Source organism: Chlorocebus sabaeus, chromosome 13 (assembly GCF_047675955.1).
Source record: "Chlorocebus sabaeus isolate Y175 chromosome 13, mChlSab1.0.hap1, whole genome shotgun sequence".
Taxonomy (NCBI): domain Eukaryota; kingdom Metazoa; phylum Chordata; class Mammalia; order Primates; family Cercopithecidae; genus Chlorocebus; species Chlorocebus sabaeus.
Window position 1 is genome coordinate 10512057 of NC_132916.1, and position 19274 is coordinate 10531330.

Here is a 19274-nt window from a genome sequence, read left to right on the forward strand (position 1 = left end):
CAATATAAAATGTAATATATACAAATAAATGTCTTTATAAAATACATTTATACATAATAAATGTATAAAATTTATAAAATATATTTATACATAATAATGTATTTATAAAATACACTCTTATATTTATATTTTATATATTTTACTTTTATATTCTATATTTTATAAATACACTTATATAAATATAAGTGGGACCACGTGGGAAGAAAGACACCCTGGAAAGGCTGGTGTGGGCACAGGCTGCCCAAGGAGGCACTTATATAAATATAAGTGTATTTATAAAATATAGAATATATAAATAAATGTATTTATGTATATAAAATGTATATAAAAATGTATTTATAAAATACACTTTTATATTTATATTTTATATATTTTACTTTTATATTTTATAATACACTTATACATAAGTGTGTTTTATACACTTATACATAATAAATGTGTTTTATAAATACACTTATACATAATAAGTGTATTTTATAAATATACTTATACATAATAAATGTATTTTATAAATATACTTATACATAATAAATGTATTTCTAAAAACATTTATACATAATAAATTTATGATTTATAAAATGTTTATACATAATAAATTTATGATTTATAAAGTGTTTATACATAATAAATTTATGATTTATAAAATACATTTATACATAATAAATGTATTACACAAATAAATACATAAATGTATTTATGTGTTTTATGTAATAAATACATATGTATTTATGTATTTTATGCATTAAATGTATTTATGTATTTTATACATTAAATGTATTTATGTATTTTATGTAATAAATACATAAATAAATACATTATAAATACATTTATAAAATACATTTATAAATACATTAAAAATATATTTATAAAAATAAAGTGTAATACATATTTTGTTCTATATATACAGAAATAGAACAAAACGAATATGTAAGATGAGGCAAACATGATTTGGTTCAGCAAGAAAAATACGTTTTGCACACAGAGTCTACAGCTTTGACATTTACAAAAACAAAAAAGAAGAAGGCGCAAGAGGATGTGCAAGAGGATGACCAAGCACAGGGGAGTCCGGGAACCCACAGAACAGCGCCTTACCTGCTCTCTGTCTCTGTGGTGGGCCAAGCGCCATAAGCACCCAAGACACACAGGAATCCAAGCTGATCCATCCATCCTGCTGGGCTGCAGGCAGGAGGGTCTGGGCCAGGCGGTGCAGAAGGCCTGGGTGACTAGCCAGGGGATAGCCCGCTGCCCTAACCACTCCCAAGGAGAGTCGGACCACTAAGGGGGGTGTGGCAAACAGGATGAGGCAGGAGAACCAACTAACAACCCCATCATTGACATTCACATGAAGGGGACCACACTCTAGGAACAGAAAGCAGAAATGGTTCAATCAATGATGGCACTCAATATATTGCTATGCAGTTGCTCAAACCAGTCAGATCCCTGTGTGCTGAAGTGGAAAGAAGTTAACTTGAAAAAGCAAGCTGCAGACCAATACAGACGGCACAACCCCATGAATTCTAAGGCTACACAAGTTAATTGTGCAAGGAACATGACCTTGTAATTGTATGACTTCGTTCTTACCTCAGGCCCCTACTCCAGCAGGCAGTGGAAAACGTAATCTTCTCAATTCAAAGTAAGCTCAGTGACATCAGGGTTTTTCTCCCCTCCATAAATTCATGTAAATTTCATGAATTGCAGGTTGTTCCCCTCCCCTGGTGTCCCCAGAGCAGGGCACATAGGTCCCGGGAGGCTTGCTTCATTCCATGGCTTGGCAGGTGGTGTCCCTCCTTGGGCAGCCTGTGCCCACACCAGCCTTTCCGGTGTGTCTTTCTTCCCATGTGGTCCCAGTTATACAGTCCGTGCCCTAGCTGTGGGTGGAACCTTCATCCCAACTGTATTCATCCATTCTCACACTGCTAATAAAGACCCATCCGAGACTGGGTAATTACAAAGGAAAGAGGTTTAATAGGCTCACAGTTCCACATGGCTGCAGAGTCCTCATGATCATGGCGAAAGAGCAAGGAGGAGCAAGGCACATCTTACATGGTGGCAGGGAAGAGAGAACTTGTGCAGGGGAATTCCTCTTTATAAAACCATCAGATCTTGTGAGACTTATTCACTATCACGAGAACAGCACAGGAAAGACCCGCCCCCGTGATTCAATTACCTCCAGTTGGGTTCCTCCCATGACACGTGGAAATTATGGGAGCTACAATTCAAGATGAGATTTGGGTGGGGACACAGCCAAACCCTGTCACCAGCCATGACAAGCCCTAAGTCACATCATGCTGCTCCCCCTACCCCCACGGCACAAGGAATCTCTGAGCTGCCTCAGGTCCACCTGCTCAGAGGCCCCAGGTGGGCAGCGTCATGGCCACCTACAGCAACCAAGCGGGTCACTACTCAGACCCTCAAGGTCATCCACCCCTCCAACCAGAGCAGACACACTCGGTCACCTCCCATCTCCTCTCACCTACTTCCAACCCAACTCTAGGAAAGGCCTGAAGCCACTCACTTCTCCAGATATTCTGACCATGAGGTCCAGTTGACGGGCTGTGGGCAGTGTCCAGAAGTGCCCATAAAGGGAGGCTCTGTGTTCCTCGTGGTACCCCATCTCCTGCATGTAATGGGGAGCCCAGCAGCCAGCGTGGACCTCGGGGAGGAAGCACTGTCCACAGAATGAGATGGCAGGCACCTGGGCCTGTCACTGCCACATCCACACAAGCACTGCACTCTGACCTTCAAGCTTCTTGAACTTCAGAAAGAAAGAAATTTTATCTTGTTTAAGCCCCTGATATTTTGGAGATTTTGGCTACTCACAGGCAAATTTCACTCAGACTAATGCACCCCTCAGGAGCCAGCTTTCCCGGCCCTGACAATTCTACCTCCTCCATTGACAGGGAGACCCATGCTGGTGTCCTGAGGCTCTGTCGTAGCTGGCCTGCCGCCCAATGCTGGGGGTCTGCAGCCTTTGTCTTCTGGTTCCCCTTTGGCCACTCAGCTGGCAATGGTCGCCAGAATAGGGGTTGAAAGGAAGAGTGTGGGGGAAACACGCATTCTTGGTGCTTCAGAAGGTCATCCTGCCTGATATTTTTGTATATGGCTCGTAAGAAAGGTAAGAAGCCAGGTATGCTTATTTCTGCTTACCAACATCGTTTCACAAAACCCCTGACTGGGAGCCCATGCAGCTCCCTGGAAAGGTGCTTTGAAGATAAAGCAGGACGGAGCACATGGAGCCCAAGAAGCCCCCATGCCTCTTGCCTGAGTCAAGTCTTTCCTTGAAAGCTGAATGACTTGGCCATGCACAATGGCTTATGCCTGTAATCCCAGAGCTTTGGGAGGCCAAGACAGGCAGATCACTAGAGTCCAGGAGTTGAGACCAACCTTGGCAATATGGCAAGAGATCCCCATCTCTACTAAAAATACAAAAAATTAGCCTAGCATGATGGCACATGCCTGTAGTCCCAGCTACTAGGGGGGCTGAAGTGGGAGGATCACTTGAGGCAGGGAGGCAGAGGCTGCAGTGGGCCCTGGCCATGCCACTGCACTCCAGGTTGCAGGGCAGAGTGAGACTGTCTCAAAAAAACAAACAACCAAAAAAAAGTATTAAATGCCTCTAGCCTTGCCTTTTCCCACACGGAAGATAACGTCTGACCGGGTTGGTGATTGTGCCACTGTACTCTATAACCAGATGTGCTCCTGCTCCCACACCTTGATGCGATTGATTCTGCTTTCATGTAACTTACAAACAAGCTTGATGTGATTTTGCACTGAACCTCCATGACCTGCGTATAAATTCTGAGCCAAAATGGTGTTCTGGAGCAGTCTGACAGAACTCTCTGAAAGACTTCTCCTGGGCTGTAGTCCTCAGTAAGACCTCTGAATGAAGCGAACTGTAAAAGCTTGAAGTTTTTCCCTTAGTCAGCAAGCTCCATCTGTAGAGGAAGGGTGGAAACTCACCGCCTGTCAACACTGACTCCCTGGGGTGAGGGAGACGGGGCGGTGACCGACCTTCAGTTTTCCTCCACGGAATTCTTCTAAGTGGTGGGATTTAAAGTGAATTTTACTTTTTTTCTTCCTGTTTCTTGGTATTTTAAAATTTCTAAACAAAATCACAAGTGAGGCATCAGGTAAACTGCAATTTAGCAATAATCGAGGCAAACTCCCTGTAGCCCTAGTTGCAGATAGGTGCTTGGTGCTTGCAGTTCTAAAGAGAATGTGCTTCTCACACCATCAAGGAGCAGCCACCCTGAGAACTTCCTGCTGAGACCAGCCAGGAAATGCTCTTCAGTCTTGTCTCCAAAAGAATGATTCTCAACTACTCTGGCTTCCAACTGGGTCACCCTGAGTGCTGCAGGCTCAGCCAATGAAGCTCCTGAAGTTCCTGACAATGGGGGAGACTGTTGTGGGGTGTCCACTGCTTTGCCGCTGATAGGAATGATTCCAGAGGAACCTGATCCTCAATCTGGGACTGTTCGCGGGAGTTTGGTTTACCAGGAACTTGAGTGACATTGACCCCAGGACACCTCAGTCGGGGATGTAGCCAAGTAGACAAATGGACTCCCGCACTGTACCTGAACCTCCAGAAACGGAGCCTGCAATCGGGGACCACGCAAGCTATGCTCTGGGGGGTGTTTTTTGCTCTTTTCCTGAGGAATAACAATGGTGTTTTAACAAATATTTGAAATAGGCTGGGGACAGTGGCACACGCCTGTAATCCCAGCACTTTGCTAGGCTGAGGTGGGCAGATCACCTGAGGTCAGGAGTTATAGACCACCCTGGCCAACATGGTGAAACCCCATCTCTACTAAAAAATACAAAAATTAGCCGGGTGTGGTGGGGCACCTGTAATCCCAGCTACTCAGGAGGCTGAGGCAGGAAAATTGCCTGAACCAGGGAGGCAGAGGTTGCAGTGAACAGAGATCACACCATTGCTCTCCAGCCTGGGTGACAAGAGTGAAACTCCATCTCAAAAGAAAAAGAAAAAGAAAACTGAAATAAAGACTGCACACAAAGGAAAAATAAAAAATAAAAAGAATGATTCTCTACAAAAAGAATGAATTTTTTTTTTTTTTTTTTTTTTTTTTTTGGTTTTGGGAGGTTTTTCTTCGTAATGCATAAGAATGCTATTGCCCAGATGTCAGTTGGAAATGCAGTACCTTGCTTTAAAACTTGGATTTTGGAGCGAGACTACCAGTTCTTCCACTTACTACCTGGTGATGTTGGGCAAACCACTTAGCCTCCTAATGCCTCAGTTTCCTTTTCTTTACAATTAGGTAATATTACCCAATATAATAGAGGTGTTAAGAGAATTTAACAAGATAATATAAGAAAGTGCTTAGGACAGTAGCTAGTACACAACAAGCTCTGAATACATCTGAGCTATTGTTATTTTTATAGTCACAAATTTGCCATTCTTCAAAACTCCCAGACAACCAGAATCTCGTGTTTATTTTAACCGAATGATGAGATTGGTCAGAGAAAGCAGCATGTACTCTACGAGAGGTTTGAAATTAATCCAATACCCTCATAAACCAGACCGTGTGTGGATGTAGCTGTGTATGTAGCTGTGTATGTGAATGTGGGGATGTGTATGTAGTTTCCATGTATATATCCTTTTTATAAATGGCATAAAAAGATGAAATGCTCTACTCAGACAGGAACCCTGAAAAGGATAAATGCCACCGTCCAGGCTGAACAGCAGAATCAGCAAGTGAGCACAGGATGCCAAGAGTGTCACCGCTCTGCGATGGGATCTTCGAACTCTGCCCAGGGCACACTTAGGTTTCCCTCTGTCCTGCTCAACAGCATGGGGCCAGGGACAAATGCCCAATCAGTAATGCCAGGAAGCTCATCCCAAAGAGGACGCAGCCTCTAAAGCCAGCTCCCTCCAACCGCCCTCCTTCCTGCTTAATTTGCAAACTGATACTTGCTCCTCCTGTAATCTGACCCAGAAGATGAAAATTCAAGGTCCCGTTGTGTGCTAGTCAGCACAAGTCATTTGGTGTCTCTGAACTTAGCTTCCTCAACTTCCCAAAGTGGCGATGACTGAGTCTTTATCCATGTGTCTCATAAACGACCTTTTGTAAGGGATCTCTTAAATTAAGTCGAATAGGTCTCTAATTTGCCTGCTCTGTTGATGTCTCAAAACATCAGACATTCACTTGCCACCTGCTGGGCAGAGGTGCAGGTGGAGTGGACAATAGGACACGTTGCCCTTAGCAACCAGGTATAGGGAGTCAGCATCAAGGGACAGTCATTCTTTCCTCAGCTGGAGATTGTTGAATCCACCATAAGCTGCTGATCATGAGACCACGTGGCTAGGAGGCCACCTGATGCCGCAGCAGCCACCACACTGACTCTGGGGCTCTGCCGGGAGAAGCCTGCAGTTCCTGGAATCCTCACAACCACTAGGAGCGGGGTGCCATAAGGAGGCGGAGTCTCAGACAGAGTCTCAGATGGTCAAGGACCCTGCTCCAGGCCATAAAATCAACAGGTAGTGGAGAAGATCCTGGAACCACATCCAGCTCATGCCAGGGTCCAGTCTCCTTCTGGGACAGAAAGCTGTGTCCTCTGCAACAAGGCAGAAAGTGACAGCCTCTTCCCATCGCCATCACTCCTGCTCTGTCAGACACCTGTCCCTGGACCGCCAGACCCCCAGCTACCACCTCATCCTGATCTTTCCTGGTCTGCAGCCCTCACACCCATCACTTGCTGACCAAGGTAAAATTTTACTTCTTTCATTGCAAGACCCACATGAAGACATGTTCGGGCAGGATTGAGGAGGTGACTGCAGGGATCTGAAGATCCCCTCCATCTACGCATAGGGTCAGGCATGCTGCTCCGATGTTCACAGCACCACCTGAGTGCCCCCCACTGCTATGAGAATTCTTGCATGATTCGTTGCTGTGACTATCTTCGGGCTCTCTTACCAGCCCAGGAGGACTGGGGCATCCCCCGGCTCACGGCACACACTTGCTGAACGGCAGGGAACTCCACAGCACTGGCCCTATAGGAAGGGCCCAGGCATTTCACAGCAAGGCCCTGACCAGGGACTTTGTGTGTTTCCTGATGCCCAAGTCACAGCTACCAGCCTTTCTAAGCATCTGAACGCCATCTGGCCCCCAACCCACTTATTTCTGCCTTCACACTGCCAGATGCCTTTCACAGCCCCCTGCCTCGACTTTTATCAAGACAGACTTTGGCTCTGTCACAGCAATAGTGAGGAAGGCAGGAAGGGAAGGGTCCTCAATGTCCCTTCATGATGCATCAGGCAACATGAAATACACTTTGTTTCCACGGCTCCATTTTTAAACCACTCCCTGGAATTACGCTCCCTCCCTCCCTTGGGAGAGCGTGAGCAGACATACCTGCAGGGATCCTGCCACTCTCCCAGATCCACTTCCTGAATGGTCAGACAAACCTTACTGTGACCCGCACCAATGCCGCTGTGTGCTATAAGTACACACTAGCTGTGCCTTATGCTGCAAGAACAGCACACGTGCTCATTTTTTCACACGTGTCCACGAGCCATGGGGAAGTTTAGCCAGGGAGTGTCGCTGTTTTTAATGGTGACTTTTTTTTTTTGTTTAAGACCTTCCACAGAAGTTTTGCCAAGAGGATTCTAAGAAAGATTAGAGAGGACATTTTTAATACACATTTGAAAAACCTCGTTCAAAGCCTACAATTTACATATTTGTGACCAGTAAACGGTGTGATCATTATCATCAGAAAGTATAAGACACAGGGCAAGGGCTTTGCTTCCAACACTGGAATGAAGGGCTAGGTTCACTCCACCATTGAGAATTTATGTATTTATTTATTTATTTGCCAAAGACAAAGATTTGAGTTTCCAGGTAGCAATGTCTATTCTCAAAGGACAACCAAAGTGCTACTTGGCACCCACTTCCATGATCTTAAGTCCTTGTGGCTATCACTGACCTCAGCTAGATCAGGCCAGAAGTGTCTATAATACAGCCACGTGTATTTCACCATGCCTCCAATTCCCATTAGAAGCTTTTTCCTGATATACTCTGAAGACTGGCTATTGTTATCTTTGTGATTTGTCTGACAGATAAAGAAATTTTAAAATCAAGTTTTTTGTGTCCTCCAGGAACAAAATCATGGTGTAGGGTTCAGGAAGCACATAACTCACTGTGAAGTGAACTCTCTTTGGTATATTTACTGTGATACCTCACGGCTTGCACAGGCGTTGACCTTCTAGAATCACCAAGGAGAACCAAAACCAAGAGTAAGATAGAATAAAATATTTCTTGGAACAAGGGGACAGAGATTTCTTCCCTGAAATGGCCATGATGCTTCTGGTGTTTGAATGGGGAGCGTGTTTTATTCTATCATGTGTATGTAAAGGTCACAAGGACATGGTTTGCTGGCAGAGTTTCCGTACTAAAAACCAATACAGTTGCCCCTCGGTATCCATGGGGATTGGTTCCAGGACCCCCATGGACACCAACATCTGAGAATGTTCAAGTGCTGGATATAAAATGATGTCATTTTTGCATATAACCTACCTACATCCTCCCTTATACTTTAAGTCATCTCTAGATTAACTATAATGCCTAATATAATGTAAATGCTATGTAAGTAGTTGCTATACCGTATTGTTTAGGGAATAATGACAAAAAAATAAGTCTGTATACATTCAGTACAGACGCAAACATCTTTTCTGCAGAAATATTTTCTTTTTTTTTCCTTTTTCTTTCTTTTTTTTTTTTTTTTTTTTTTTTTTTTTTTTTTTTTTTTTTTTTTTTGAGAGAGTCTCAGTCTCATTCTGTTGCCCAGGCTGGTGTGCAATGACATAATCATGGCTCACTGCAGCTTTGAATTTCTGGGCTCAAGTGAGCCTCCAACCTCTTCCTCCCTAATAGCTGGGACTACAGGTGTGGGCCACCATATCCAGCTAACATTTTTCTCTTTTTTGTAGACACAGGGTCTCACTGTTGCCCACACTGGTCGAAAACTCCTGGGCTCAAGCGACCCTCCTGCGTCAGCTTCCCAAAGTGTTGGAATCACAGGCGTGGGCCACCAACCCCAGCTACCCAAATATTTTCAGTCTGCAGTGGGTTGAATCCACAGATGTGAAACCCACGGATATGGAAGGCTGATCGTACTCTCCAAGCAATCGACATGTTGAAAGGCTTTCACCAATATAGATACCTACAAACGCAAAGGCATTTTCTTTCAGAGAGTGAATCAAACCAATTTTCTTTCTAGAAAATTCTTTCTAGAATATTTATTCTAGGAATCCAGTTACACAGGCTTCTTTTATAGCAATATTTAAACTCTACTGATCTTCAAAAGTCTTTAGATAATTAAGTGCCCGATACCAATAGCACCAACAGCTTTCCCTAGAACGAATGCACAGGTGGAAGATAGCCAAGGCTTTGGAGAGCTTAAAAGAAAGAAAACAAAATAAAACAAAGCCCACACAAACCATTCTTTAGGATCGATATTAATTTGGGGGTAGGCAAGTATGAGGAGGAATACAGAGAAGTGAAGGCGTCTAGGAATTTCTGCAGAAGATAACTCCATCTTCATCCCTCCAACACTCCATCCCCGCAAAGCAACTCTCTCAGGTGCCCAAGGGTTCTGATGTTTGGACCTCAAGGTAAATCGTGTTTTCTTTGGGCTTTGCTTTTCTGTAACAACAAAGTTAAAAGTTGAAGTTAAAATAAATAAATAAGCAATCAGTTTGTTGATGATGAAACTGTTGCAAAGTCGTACAAAGAAATGCATAAGTGTCAAGACAAAGAGAAATTAAGAATGACAAACAACAAAGAAGAAAAGGGCTTAGCAAACTACAGCCTGTGGCCCCAGTTGAGCTTATAGCCTGTTTTTGTACAACCTGTGAACTACAAATGGTTTTTACATTTTAAATAGTTGGAAAAAATGAAAATATTTCAAGATACTTAAAAAATGACATGAAATTCAAATTTCAACATCCATAAACAGCATTTTACTGGAATCCAGACACAACCATTCCTTCATGCATTGTCTATAGCTGCTTCTCCCATGCAGGGGCAGAACTGGGTAGTGGCAAGAGAGACCACAGGGCCCCAAAGTGTGAAATATTTACTATCTGGCCCTTTGCAGAAAGAGTCAGACAACCCCTGAAGTAGAAGGTTGATCATGTTGCTGGCTAACTCGTTTTGAATCCGGTGACTTTTGGGATACATGTCATTATGTCCGTCATCTATGGAATGGGTCTGATAACCATAGTAGCTGCCTCCCAATGTTTTGGGAGGATTTGGTGAAATGCACATTTCAGGGAGGCTGACACACACACAGTCAGCACCCCATGAATAGCTAGAGTTGCAGTCACTTCCATTCCTGACATTCTCCCCTTGCGAGTGGGGAAGAAGGAGTAATCAACATGATCACTCTGGCCATAGACTGTGGCTACTGTTTATGGAATTGGTATAGTGGAGAAGACAGACAATGAAATAAACAATTATTATAACGTGTGAAGAGTATTGTCAAGAACTGAGGATGCTCAGGGGGTTCAGGGCTCTGGGCAGCAGCACCCGCCTCCCCTGGCAGGGCGGGAATGATTAGGATGAGGGAGCAGGGATTAAACAGAACATCTTAAAAGACTACCAGGCCGGGCGTGGTGGCTCACGCCTGTAATCCCAGCACTTTGAGAGGCCGAGGTGGGTGGATCACCTGAGGTCAGGAGTCCAAGACCAGCCTGACCAACATGGAGAAAACCCATCTCTACTAAAAATAATAAATTAGCCAGGTGCAGTGGCATACGCCTGTAATCCCAGCTACTCAGGAGGCTGAGGCAGGAGAATCACCACTTGGGAGGCGGAGGTTGTGGTGAGCCAAGATCATGCCATATCTTGCACTCCAGCCAGGGCAACAAGAGGGAAACTCCAAGTCAAAAAAAAAAAAAAAAGACAACCAAGTGGCTGTTAACAAACTAGAACGAAACATCTTTAAATCACATAACACAACATTTGGGATCAAAAAGAAGGAAATCATCAGCAACTAGAAAATGTATTTACTGTTAAAATAGTGTTTTGCCCTTATCAGTACTGAGAAATCCAGAATTTTTCCAAGTGAGGTGTACAGGGTGCCTATCTGCATGGGCATTGTTGGCAGAGATTATTAAAACAGATTCCTGAGTTGCATCATTCACATTCTAAATCAAAAATCAAGAAGGCCAAGGAATTTAGCATTTTAGCATGTTCCCTTTGTGCTTCTTCTGCACACTTAGTTTTGAGGATCACTGGGGAAACAGCACAATTTGCAAGAAGAATGGAGACAATCTGAGCTCTATTGAACACCTACTATATGCCAGGCAATGGATTAGTCACTGTCCCCTACTTAATCTGATTGGATCTTTAAAGAAACTCTGTAAATTAAGTATTATTGTGACTATTTTGCAGGCATGGAAATTAAATGAAAAAGAAAGCTCCATAGGGTTCGATGACATTCCCAAAGTCACATGGCCTACTGAGTCAGGTGACCTAGGTTCAAACCTAAGTCTGTAGGACTGCATAGACTTTTCTCTCTCTATTCACAAGGACACATGCATCCTTGCTGTGGAATCCATAGAACGGAGCCTGTAAAGGATCCTGAGAGAGATCACCTCATCAAGCACTGTTCCTTCATTTCCTTTTTTATTACTCTAAGACTAGAATATGAAACTCCAGAAAATCTTGCTCTCTGTCAAAAGAATTTTGTGAAGAAAATTACTAAAGAATCTGAGACAGTTGTTCAGAGGACAGAGATTGATTTAAAAATGTTCTCCACTCAGAGTCATTAACTCTTGGGTTGAGCTGGGGATCTTGTAACTCTTGAGGTGATCTAGAGATCTCGTAACTCTTGGGATGAGCTAGGGATCATGTAACTCTTGGGGTGATCTAGGGATCTTGGTGCACCACAGCCAACATCACAGACAAATCATTCTCTGCCATGCAGTCAAGAACAGATAACTGTCAACTCATGCTCTTCATTATTTTGTTACGTAAAGTCAGTGGCTATCATGGTTTTTTTTCCCTCACAGCAGTTCTGGGAGTAATAAAAAGACACACAAATATCTGTAAAGCTCTCCTAAACTTTTAAGAAAGAGGAAATGAGGAATGTGGAGTGATATTTGGAGGGCATGTCAGACTCATGGGCCTCAGAGTCCTGGGCACCATGGGCTTCACCTCCCAAGGTTCTCGGCGTCCTTCATGGTCTCTGGCAAAGCGACCCCCTTGGTCTCCGGAAGAAGTAGCGTCACTCCCGCGGCAAGCAGGCCCAACACCCCTTCAAAGGAAACAGATTGCAAATGGAGCCGTTAGAGCACAGCCAATGTCATTTACAGAAATAATCACAGCCAGCCAAAGAGAGGAAGAGACAACACAGATGGGACAGATACTATTTTTTTAAAAGAAAAAAAGTTAGGAACATTTATAAAAGAAAATTAAAACAGTAGGATAACTGGGGAAATGTCAGAGTAAGTAAAGGAAACATTGCCTTCATTTGACTTCAATAGAAGTATAAAGTTCCATAGTAACTGATGTTTAAGTATTTGGGGATCTGTTGATTGGGGTACATATACACATAGAATTAGCTATAGAGCACAGTCTATATGTGGGCAGGGTGGACCCCTCCCATCACTCTTTTCTCCCTCTTTTTTCCCCTCGCCTTCTACTTCCCTTTCTCCCTCCTTCTTCCTTTCTCCCTTTCCCTATGTCTTCCTCCACCCCTCTTTTTGTATTCAACTGTGCCCAGGCATGGCAGGTCTGTGCAAACAACCAGGAATTGTTGCCTTCTATCAAGTGGGTAAGCAGGGGTCTTGGAAGTTCCCTGGCCTAGGTTTGGAGAGATAAGTAAGAATCCCCTCTCCCTTCTCTCATCCAACTGTATCAGGAAGAAAGCTGATACAGAACTTTGATTCCCACTCATCTCCTCGTGAGTGTTCTCAATTGTTAAGATCTAGATACAGAAGACAGGTGATAATTCAGCATCTTCAAGACTCTAGCAATTATATGTTAAATGTGTAAGAATTGGTGATCACATTTATCAGGAGACTACGTCAAAAGGTCTCTCAGATTCTGTCCTGTAGTATGAATGACTGGAGTCCAGAGCGAGAGGATGGAAATCCCTGATCCATATCCTAGGAATGGTTTCTTATCTTTCCCATGAAGCAAGAGAGAATAAGCCAGGAGACATCCCAAGAGCATCACCATCCTTGCCTTTTATAAACTCACTGAGAGATATCATTCCCTTCACTCACAAATATGACTGAGTACTCACACTCAGTTCCACCCATGCTGAGCCCACTGCCAAGCTGGAAAAGAAGAAATAATATGTGCTTCACAAAATCTTACCAAATAAAACGAGAGGCAACCCTTGCCAAATCTCCATCAGCCTGAAGACTATGAAGGGGGTGATTATCCCACCTATGTCACACAGGGAGGAACACACCATCACTCCGAGGTTCCTGATAAAATACAAAGGACAAAAAATATAGTAATTTTGTGATTCACTTTTCCAAATGTTAACCTGATCCTAAAACAAACACAATGTCAATACCTGCAGCTTGCTGTGGGTATCCAGTGCTCAGCACCTCAGAAGAAAACTGCAGGGGTCAGGGGGAACCATGAGGACCAGCCCAGAGGGTGTTGAGAGGAGGTAATAGGCTAGAGCGAAAGTAGATATGAGCCACCCATTGCCCATGCAATGGCAGAGAGCCTACCTCTTTTTAACTATACATTCAAATATTTAGCTCTTAGGTATATAATTCCTGAAGAATTGCTACAAGCCTTACAAAGATAAAAAGAACACATGCTCCCTGCTCTAAACTTCAATTTTACCACACTCCTGTCCTAGATCCATGACCTGTCATCACCTGTGATGAAAGCACAATGTCTGGGAGTGACTGAGTCTAGTGGGATTTGGGCCCTTCCCAGCCCTAAGACCCTGGGAGTGGGGTCAAGGCAGGACAGAAATCCTGGCTGATCTGCGCCAGGGACTAACTCACCAATCCATCACCTCAATAGCCAACAAGTGACCCTTAGAGGAGGCACATGGGGAAAAAAGGAGACCTAATCAGAATGAGGGATCTGCCATTGGCGTTCACTGGTTAAGGGTCAGTGAATGTGGTTCCTTAAGCATGTGATCCAGAGATTTGTTGCACAGGGCAACAGGCCTTAAATAGATCTTCCCAAGAAAAACATGAATTCCAGCTTTTAGCACTAACACCACAGGGGATCTGCAGTGTTGATGAGGGTAATCTGGTGCTGAGTTTGTAGTTGTTGAGAAAGATAAGACTAATCGTTGAAATTCCAACTTCAAGCTCCTTTCCTGTGGCTGCAAGCTTTGGTCTGTGCTAAGATGAGCATTTTCTTGAGAGAATGAGATTTAAACTGTGACTAGTTGCTTTTTCCATTTGAAGAGTTGCTGGGGATGCTTTCACTTTTAAACTATCTTCTCCGCGCCCCCCCACCCCGGTTTATATTTAAAGTGAGCTTCTTGTAGACAGCAGGTGATTGAGTTTCACTTTTTTGTCCAAGCTGACGATCTCTGCCTTTTAACTGGAGTACTAGACCATTTATATTTCTTGTGATTACTAATATGATTGAGTTTAAATCTATCATCTTGCTATTTGTTTTCTTTTTGTTCTGTTTGTCCTTTGTAACCCTTTCTTTTTCTGCCTTCTTACAAGTTATTTGAAGTGATTTCACTTTATTTTCTGTGTTGGCTTAATAGCTATAATTATTTTGTTTTTTAATTTTTGATTTAGGTTTATAGTAAACCTAACTCTTTGATCACAGTACCTTCAAGTAATATTGTAACATTCATAGATTACATGTGAAACTTACAATAGTATACTTGTATTTCTTCCCTCCTAGACTTTGCACAACACATTGTGATTATTGTTTTGATTGGCAAACTGCAGTCCACAGGCTAAAGACAGCATTTTTAGATTTGAGTTAGAAATGGATTTTACATGCTTAAAAGATTTTTTAAAAAAACAAAGAATAATATGCAATAGAGACTATATGTGATCCACAAAGCCGAAAACATTAGCTATCCAGCTCTGTACAGGAAAAGTCTGCCAATCCCTGCTTTAAAAAGTTCATTATCTTTTAAAGAAAATAACCAGAAAAAAATAAATATGTCCATTTACCTATGTAGTTATCATTTTCAGTGCTCTTCATTTTTTTGTGTAGATGTAGATTTCCATCTGATACTGTTTTCATTTTCTCTGAAAGACCTTCAAGACTAATATTTCCTGTAGTATAGGTCTGCCAGTGATTAATTCTTTCAGACTTTGTAAGTTTGAAGAAGTCCTTATTTTCCATTTGTTTTTGAAAGTATTTTTGCTGGGTCAAGAATTTTAGGTCGGCAGTTTCTTTTTCTTTCTTTCAGTACTTTAAAGATGTCTTTCTACCATCTTCTTGTTTGTACCATTTTCAATGAGAAATTTTCTGTCATTCTTATCTTTGTTCCTATTTGTGATATCTTTTTTCTCTTATTGCTTTTTAAGGTTTTTTTGTTTTTGTTTTTTGTTTTTGTTTTTGTTTTGAGACAGGGCCTTGCTCTGTTGCCCAGGATGGAGTGCAGTGGCGTGATCTCAGCTCATTGCAACCTCCACCTCCCGGGCTCAAGCAAGCCTCCTACTTCAGCCTCCATGGTAGCTGAGACTACGTGCATGCACCACCATACCCAGCTAATTTTTGTAGATTTTGTAGAAAGGTTTCACCATGTTGCCCAGACTGGCCTTTTAAACATTTTTATGATGTGCCTTTCTTGATGTTTTTTGTGGTTAATATTTATTGAGATTCTTAGATCTATGTATTTGAAGTTTTCATCAAATCTGAAGAAATTTTAAGCATTATTTCTCTCTATTAACATCTCCTACTCACTTCTACAGACTCTAATTACATGCATTGAATTGTCTCACAGCTCACTGATTCTCTCTGTCTTTCCTTTTTGAGTTTCAATTGCTATCTTCAAGTTCACTAATCTTTCCTTCCATAATGTTTAATCTACTGTTAACTCATGTGGTGTATTTTTCATCTCAGACATTGTGTTTTTATCTCTAGAAGTTTAATTTGGGACTTAAAAACATTTTTTTTTTCCTTATCTCTACTTAACATGCTCAATCTTTACTCTAGGTTCTTAAACATAGAGAATATAGGTATCATAACTCTTCTAATGTCCATGTCCACTAATTCTATCATCTGTGCCATTTCTAGGTCAGTTTGAATGTATTTATTTTTCTCCTCAAGATAGGTTCTCTTTTCCTACCTCTTTGTATGCCTGGTAATTTTTTATTGGATGTCAGAAATTGTAAATTTCACTTTGTTCCATGCTTAACTTTGTATTCCTAGAAACAGTCTTGAGCTTTGTTTTGAAAACATGATTAAAATAGGAATAATAAATCAGGAAAAGTTCTATCCTTTAGGGTATTATTTTTAAGCTGCTTCTATTGCAATTATTTGCATGATTTTTTACTCCCTACAATGACTAATTACAAAATTCATATATTTATATTTCTTTCCCAAGCCCCACCCTCCATGACCTATATCCTGAATGATATAAATGCTTATATCATCTCTTAGAAATTTTTAAAACAAATGTAGAGGTGGAAATTTTATTGAATGCCTTTCAGTATCAGTAGAGATAATAATATAATTTTTCTCTTTTGACTTATAAACTTGATTTATACTGTGAGGTTTTCTAATACTGAGCCATCTTTGCATTCCTGGAGTAATTCATCTGAGACACAGAATAGCAATTATTTTAATGTTCTCCACTGGTTGATAATATATTGTTTAGGATTTCTAGATCAAAATTCACAAATATATGTCTGTAGTTTCCTCATTTCCTTTATCTTTGTTGTTCTTTGGTATCAATATTATGCTAATTTTATTTTTTAAGCTTGGAAAATTTCCTTCTTTTTCTAGGCTTTAGAGCAATTTAAATATTATTGGAATTTTCTATTAAATATTTTTTAAAATCCCCCTTTAAAACCATTGTGGATTCCTTCTTTATCACTATTTAGGGCCCTCCTTATCTTATTTAGTACCTTTTCCCATAAATTCAACTTTGATTAGATTATGGCACTTGCTATATATTTCCCTAGTATGCTTTTGTGCATTCCTTCTTTTTTAGCTTTTCTGAAGAAAAGTTATACTTCATATATGCAGGCATATTGTTGGATTTTGCTTTGTAATCAAACTAGGGAGTCATCTTTTTTTTTCCAATAAAGGAGTTAAGCCTCCTTTCATTTATTTAAATGTCAGAAATGTTTGGTCTTAATTCTATCATGTCAATTCTGTCATATCAATGCTGTCATCTATTCATACTCTATCATCTATTCACACCAGGGCTTTTTTATTGCTTCTGGTGTATTTTATTTTCGGTATGTGTTGGTTATGTGTATTTTTCCTGATAATTTGGAAGGGCTGTATTTTTAGTCAAATGATTACCTGTGTAACCTTATATAATTAATACTCTATTTCTTTAGACAGTATTGACTAACTTCCTATTATGAACAATCATAAAATTAGTATTTTTCTACTTCCTCCTCAAACCATCCCTCCATGACCTGATTTAGTTGATTATATCATTACTTTCAGTGTTTTCCTTTATATCTTAAAATATACCTAGGATGTTACTTATCAGTTTTTACAAATATATTGCTGCTGAACAAATTATACTTGTCAGTTTTTAATGATACACTTTTCCAACAAAAAAAAGGTGTATTGAAGAAATCAGTGTATTACACCATCTCCAACATTCTCTCTCTTTTCTTTTTTCAATCTTTTTTAGTTATGACTTTTCTTTATTTTCAGATTTGTGATATTATATTCTATTTTGTAGCCAAAAACACACTCGTTTTAATATCAATTTCAGTGATCACTAACAATAATTCTGACACATTACTCCATTCGTCACTGTACTTACTGAATTTTTTTTCTAACAGTTTTTTTGGGAAAGGATCATAGGAACCATATTATATGAGATATTTTTAAATGATTGGCTATTGCTTTTCTATAGAAATGAGAGCTTGGTTGGATAAAATTCACTGGATTCGGGCATGGTGGCTCACACCTGTTATCCCAGCACTTTGGGAGTCCAAGGCAGGCGATCATTTAAAGTCAGGAGTTTGAGACCAGCTTGACCAACCCCATCTCTCCTAAAAATACCAAAATTATCCAGGCAAGGTTGTGGGCGCCTGTAATCCCAGCTACTCAGGAGGCTGAGTCAGAAGAATCGCTTGAACTAGGGAGGCAGATGTTGCAGTGAACCGAGATCACTCCACTGCACTCCAGGCGACAGAGACTGTCTCAAAAAAATAATAATAAAAATAATTGGTTTATACTTTATTTTCTTGAGGTCATTGTAGGCATTGACTGTCTTCATGAAATGATAACAATTTGTTCTCCTTATATAGGTGACAAACTTTCAGTCTGACTACTTGGTGACTCTTTCTCTATCTTTTAAGTATAGTAACCAAATAAAAATATGTCCTAATATTGTTCACTGGGTTATATTTTTCCTGTTACATGTGTCCCTTTAATTTATAGATTCAAGCATTCTTTTATTTTCAGATGTATTCCTGAAGTATATTTATTGTGTATGTGTGTTGGCAGGGGGTATATATATATATCCTTTTTTTTACCAAAAGCATTACAGACTGTATACATACATACATACACAAAACCTTTGAAACTCTACTTATTTCTTATTTCTTTGTTTTTTTGTTTTGTTTTGTTTTGTTTGTTTGTTTGTTTGTTTCTTCTTTTTTGAGACAGAGTCTCCCTGCCTGGGCTGGAGTGCAGTGGCACGATCTTGGCTCACTGCAACCTCCACCTCCTGGGTTCAAGTGATTCTCCTGCCTCAACCTCCTGAGTAGCTGGGACTATAGGCATGTACTATCATGCCCGGCTGATTTTTGTAATTTTAGTAGAGGCAGGGTTTCACCATGTTGACCAGGCTGATCTCGAACTCCTGGCTTCAGGTGATCCACCTGCCTCAGCCTTCCAAAGTGATGGGATGATAGGCATGAGCCACTGTGCCCAGATTAAACTCTGCTTATTTCTTATTTCCATTTTACTTTGCAACTCTTAGTCCTGTCTTGCCTTTCCCTCACATTGATTTTCATTTCTCATTTCTCAAATGCAAGAATTTCTCCACTTCTTAATTTTTCTGTTTTGTTTCTTTCCTAAGACAGCTTCAGTGTCTTCTATTGCCTTGCCAGATATTCTCTCTAGAACTATACCTCTGCTTTAAACTCATTTTTATAG

The 19274-nt window shown here is 41.0% G+C and overlaps 1 protein-coding gene and 1 pseudogene across 2 annotated transcripts in view; one reads left to right on the plus strand and one right to left on the minus strand.

Moving 5' to 3' along the window:
* The first annotated feature begins 4329 nt into the window (after nt 1–4329).
* On the plus strand, nt 4330–4560 carry LOC119625093 (mitochondrial import receptor subunit TOM6 homolog pseudogene; annotated as a pseudogene).
* Nucleotides 4561–9358: 4798 nt separating this feature from the next.
* SLC22A1 (solute carrier family 22 member 1) overlaps nt 9359–19274 on the minus strand; it is a 35187-nt gene continuing 25271 nt past the window's right edge. The window contains exons 9-11 of one of the 2 annotated variants that reach the window (XM_008007741.3): nt 13344–13456; nt 12177–12276; nt 9359–9659 (exon numbers count right to left, since the gene is read on the minus strand). In XM_008007741.3, the coding sequence (XP_008005932.1) occupies nt 9593–9659; nt 12177–12276; nt 13344–13456 (280 nt within the window). In that variant the 3' untranslated portion in view covers nt 9359–9592. The remainder of the gene's footprint in view (nt 9660–12176; nt 12277–13343; nt 13457–19274) is intronic. The other variant, XM_008007742.3, reaches the window with a different exon arrangement.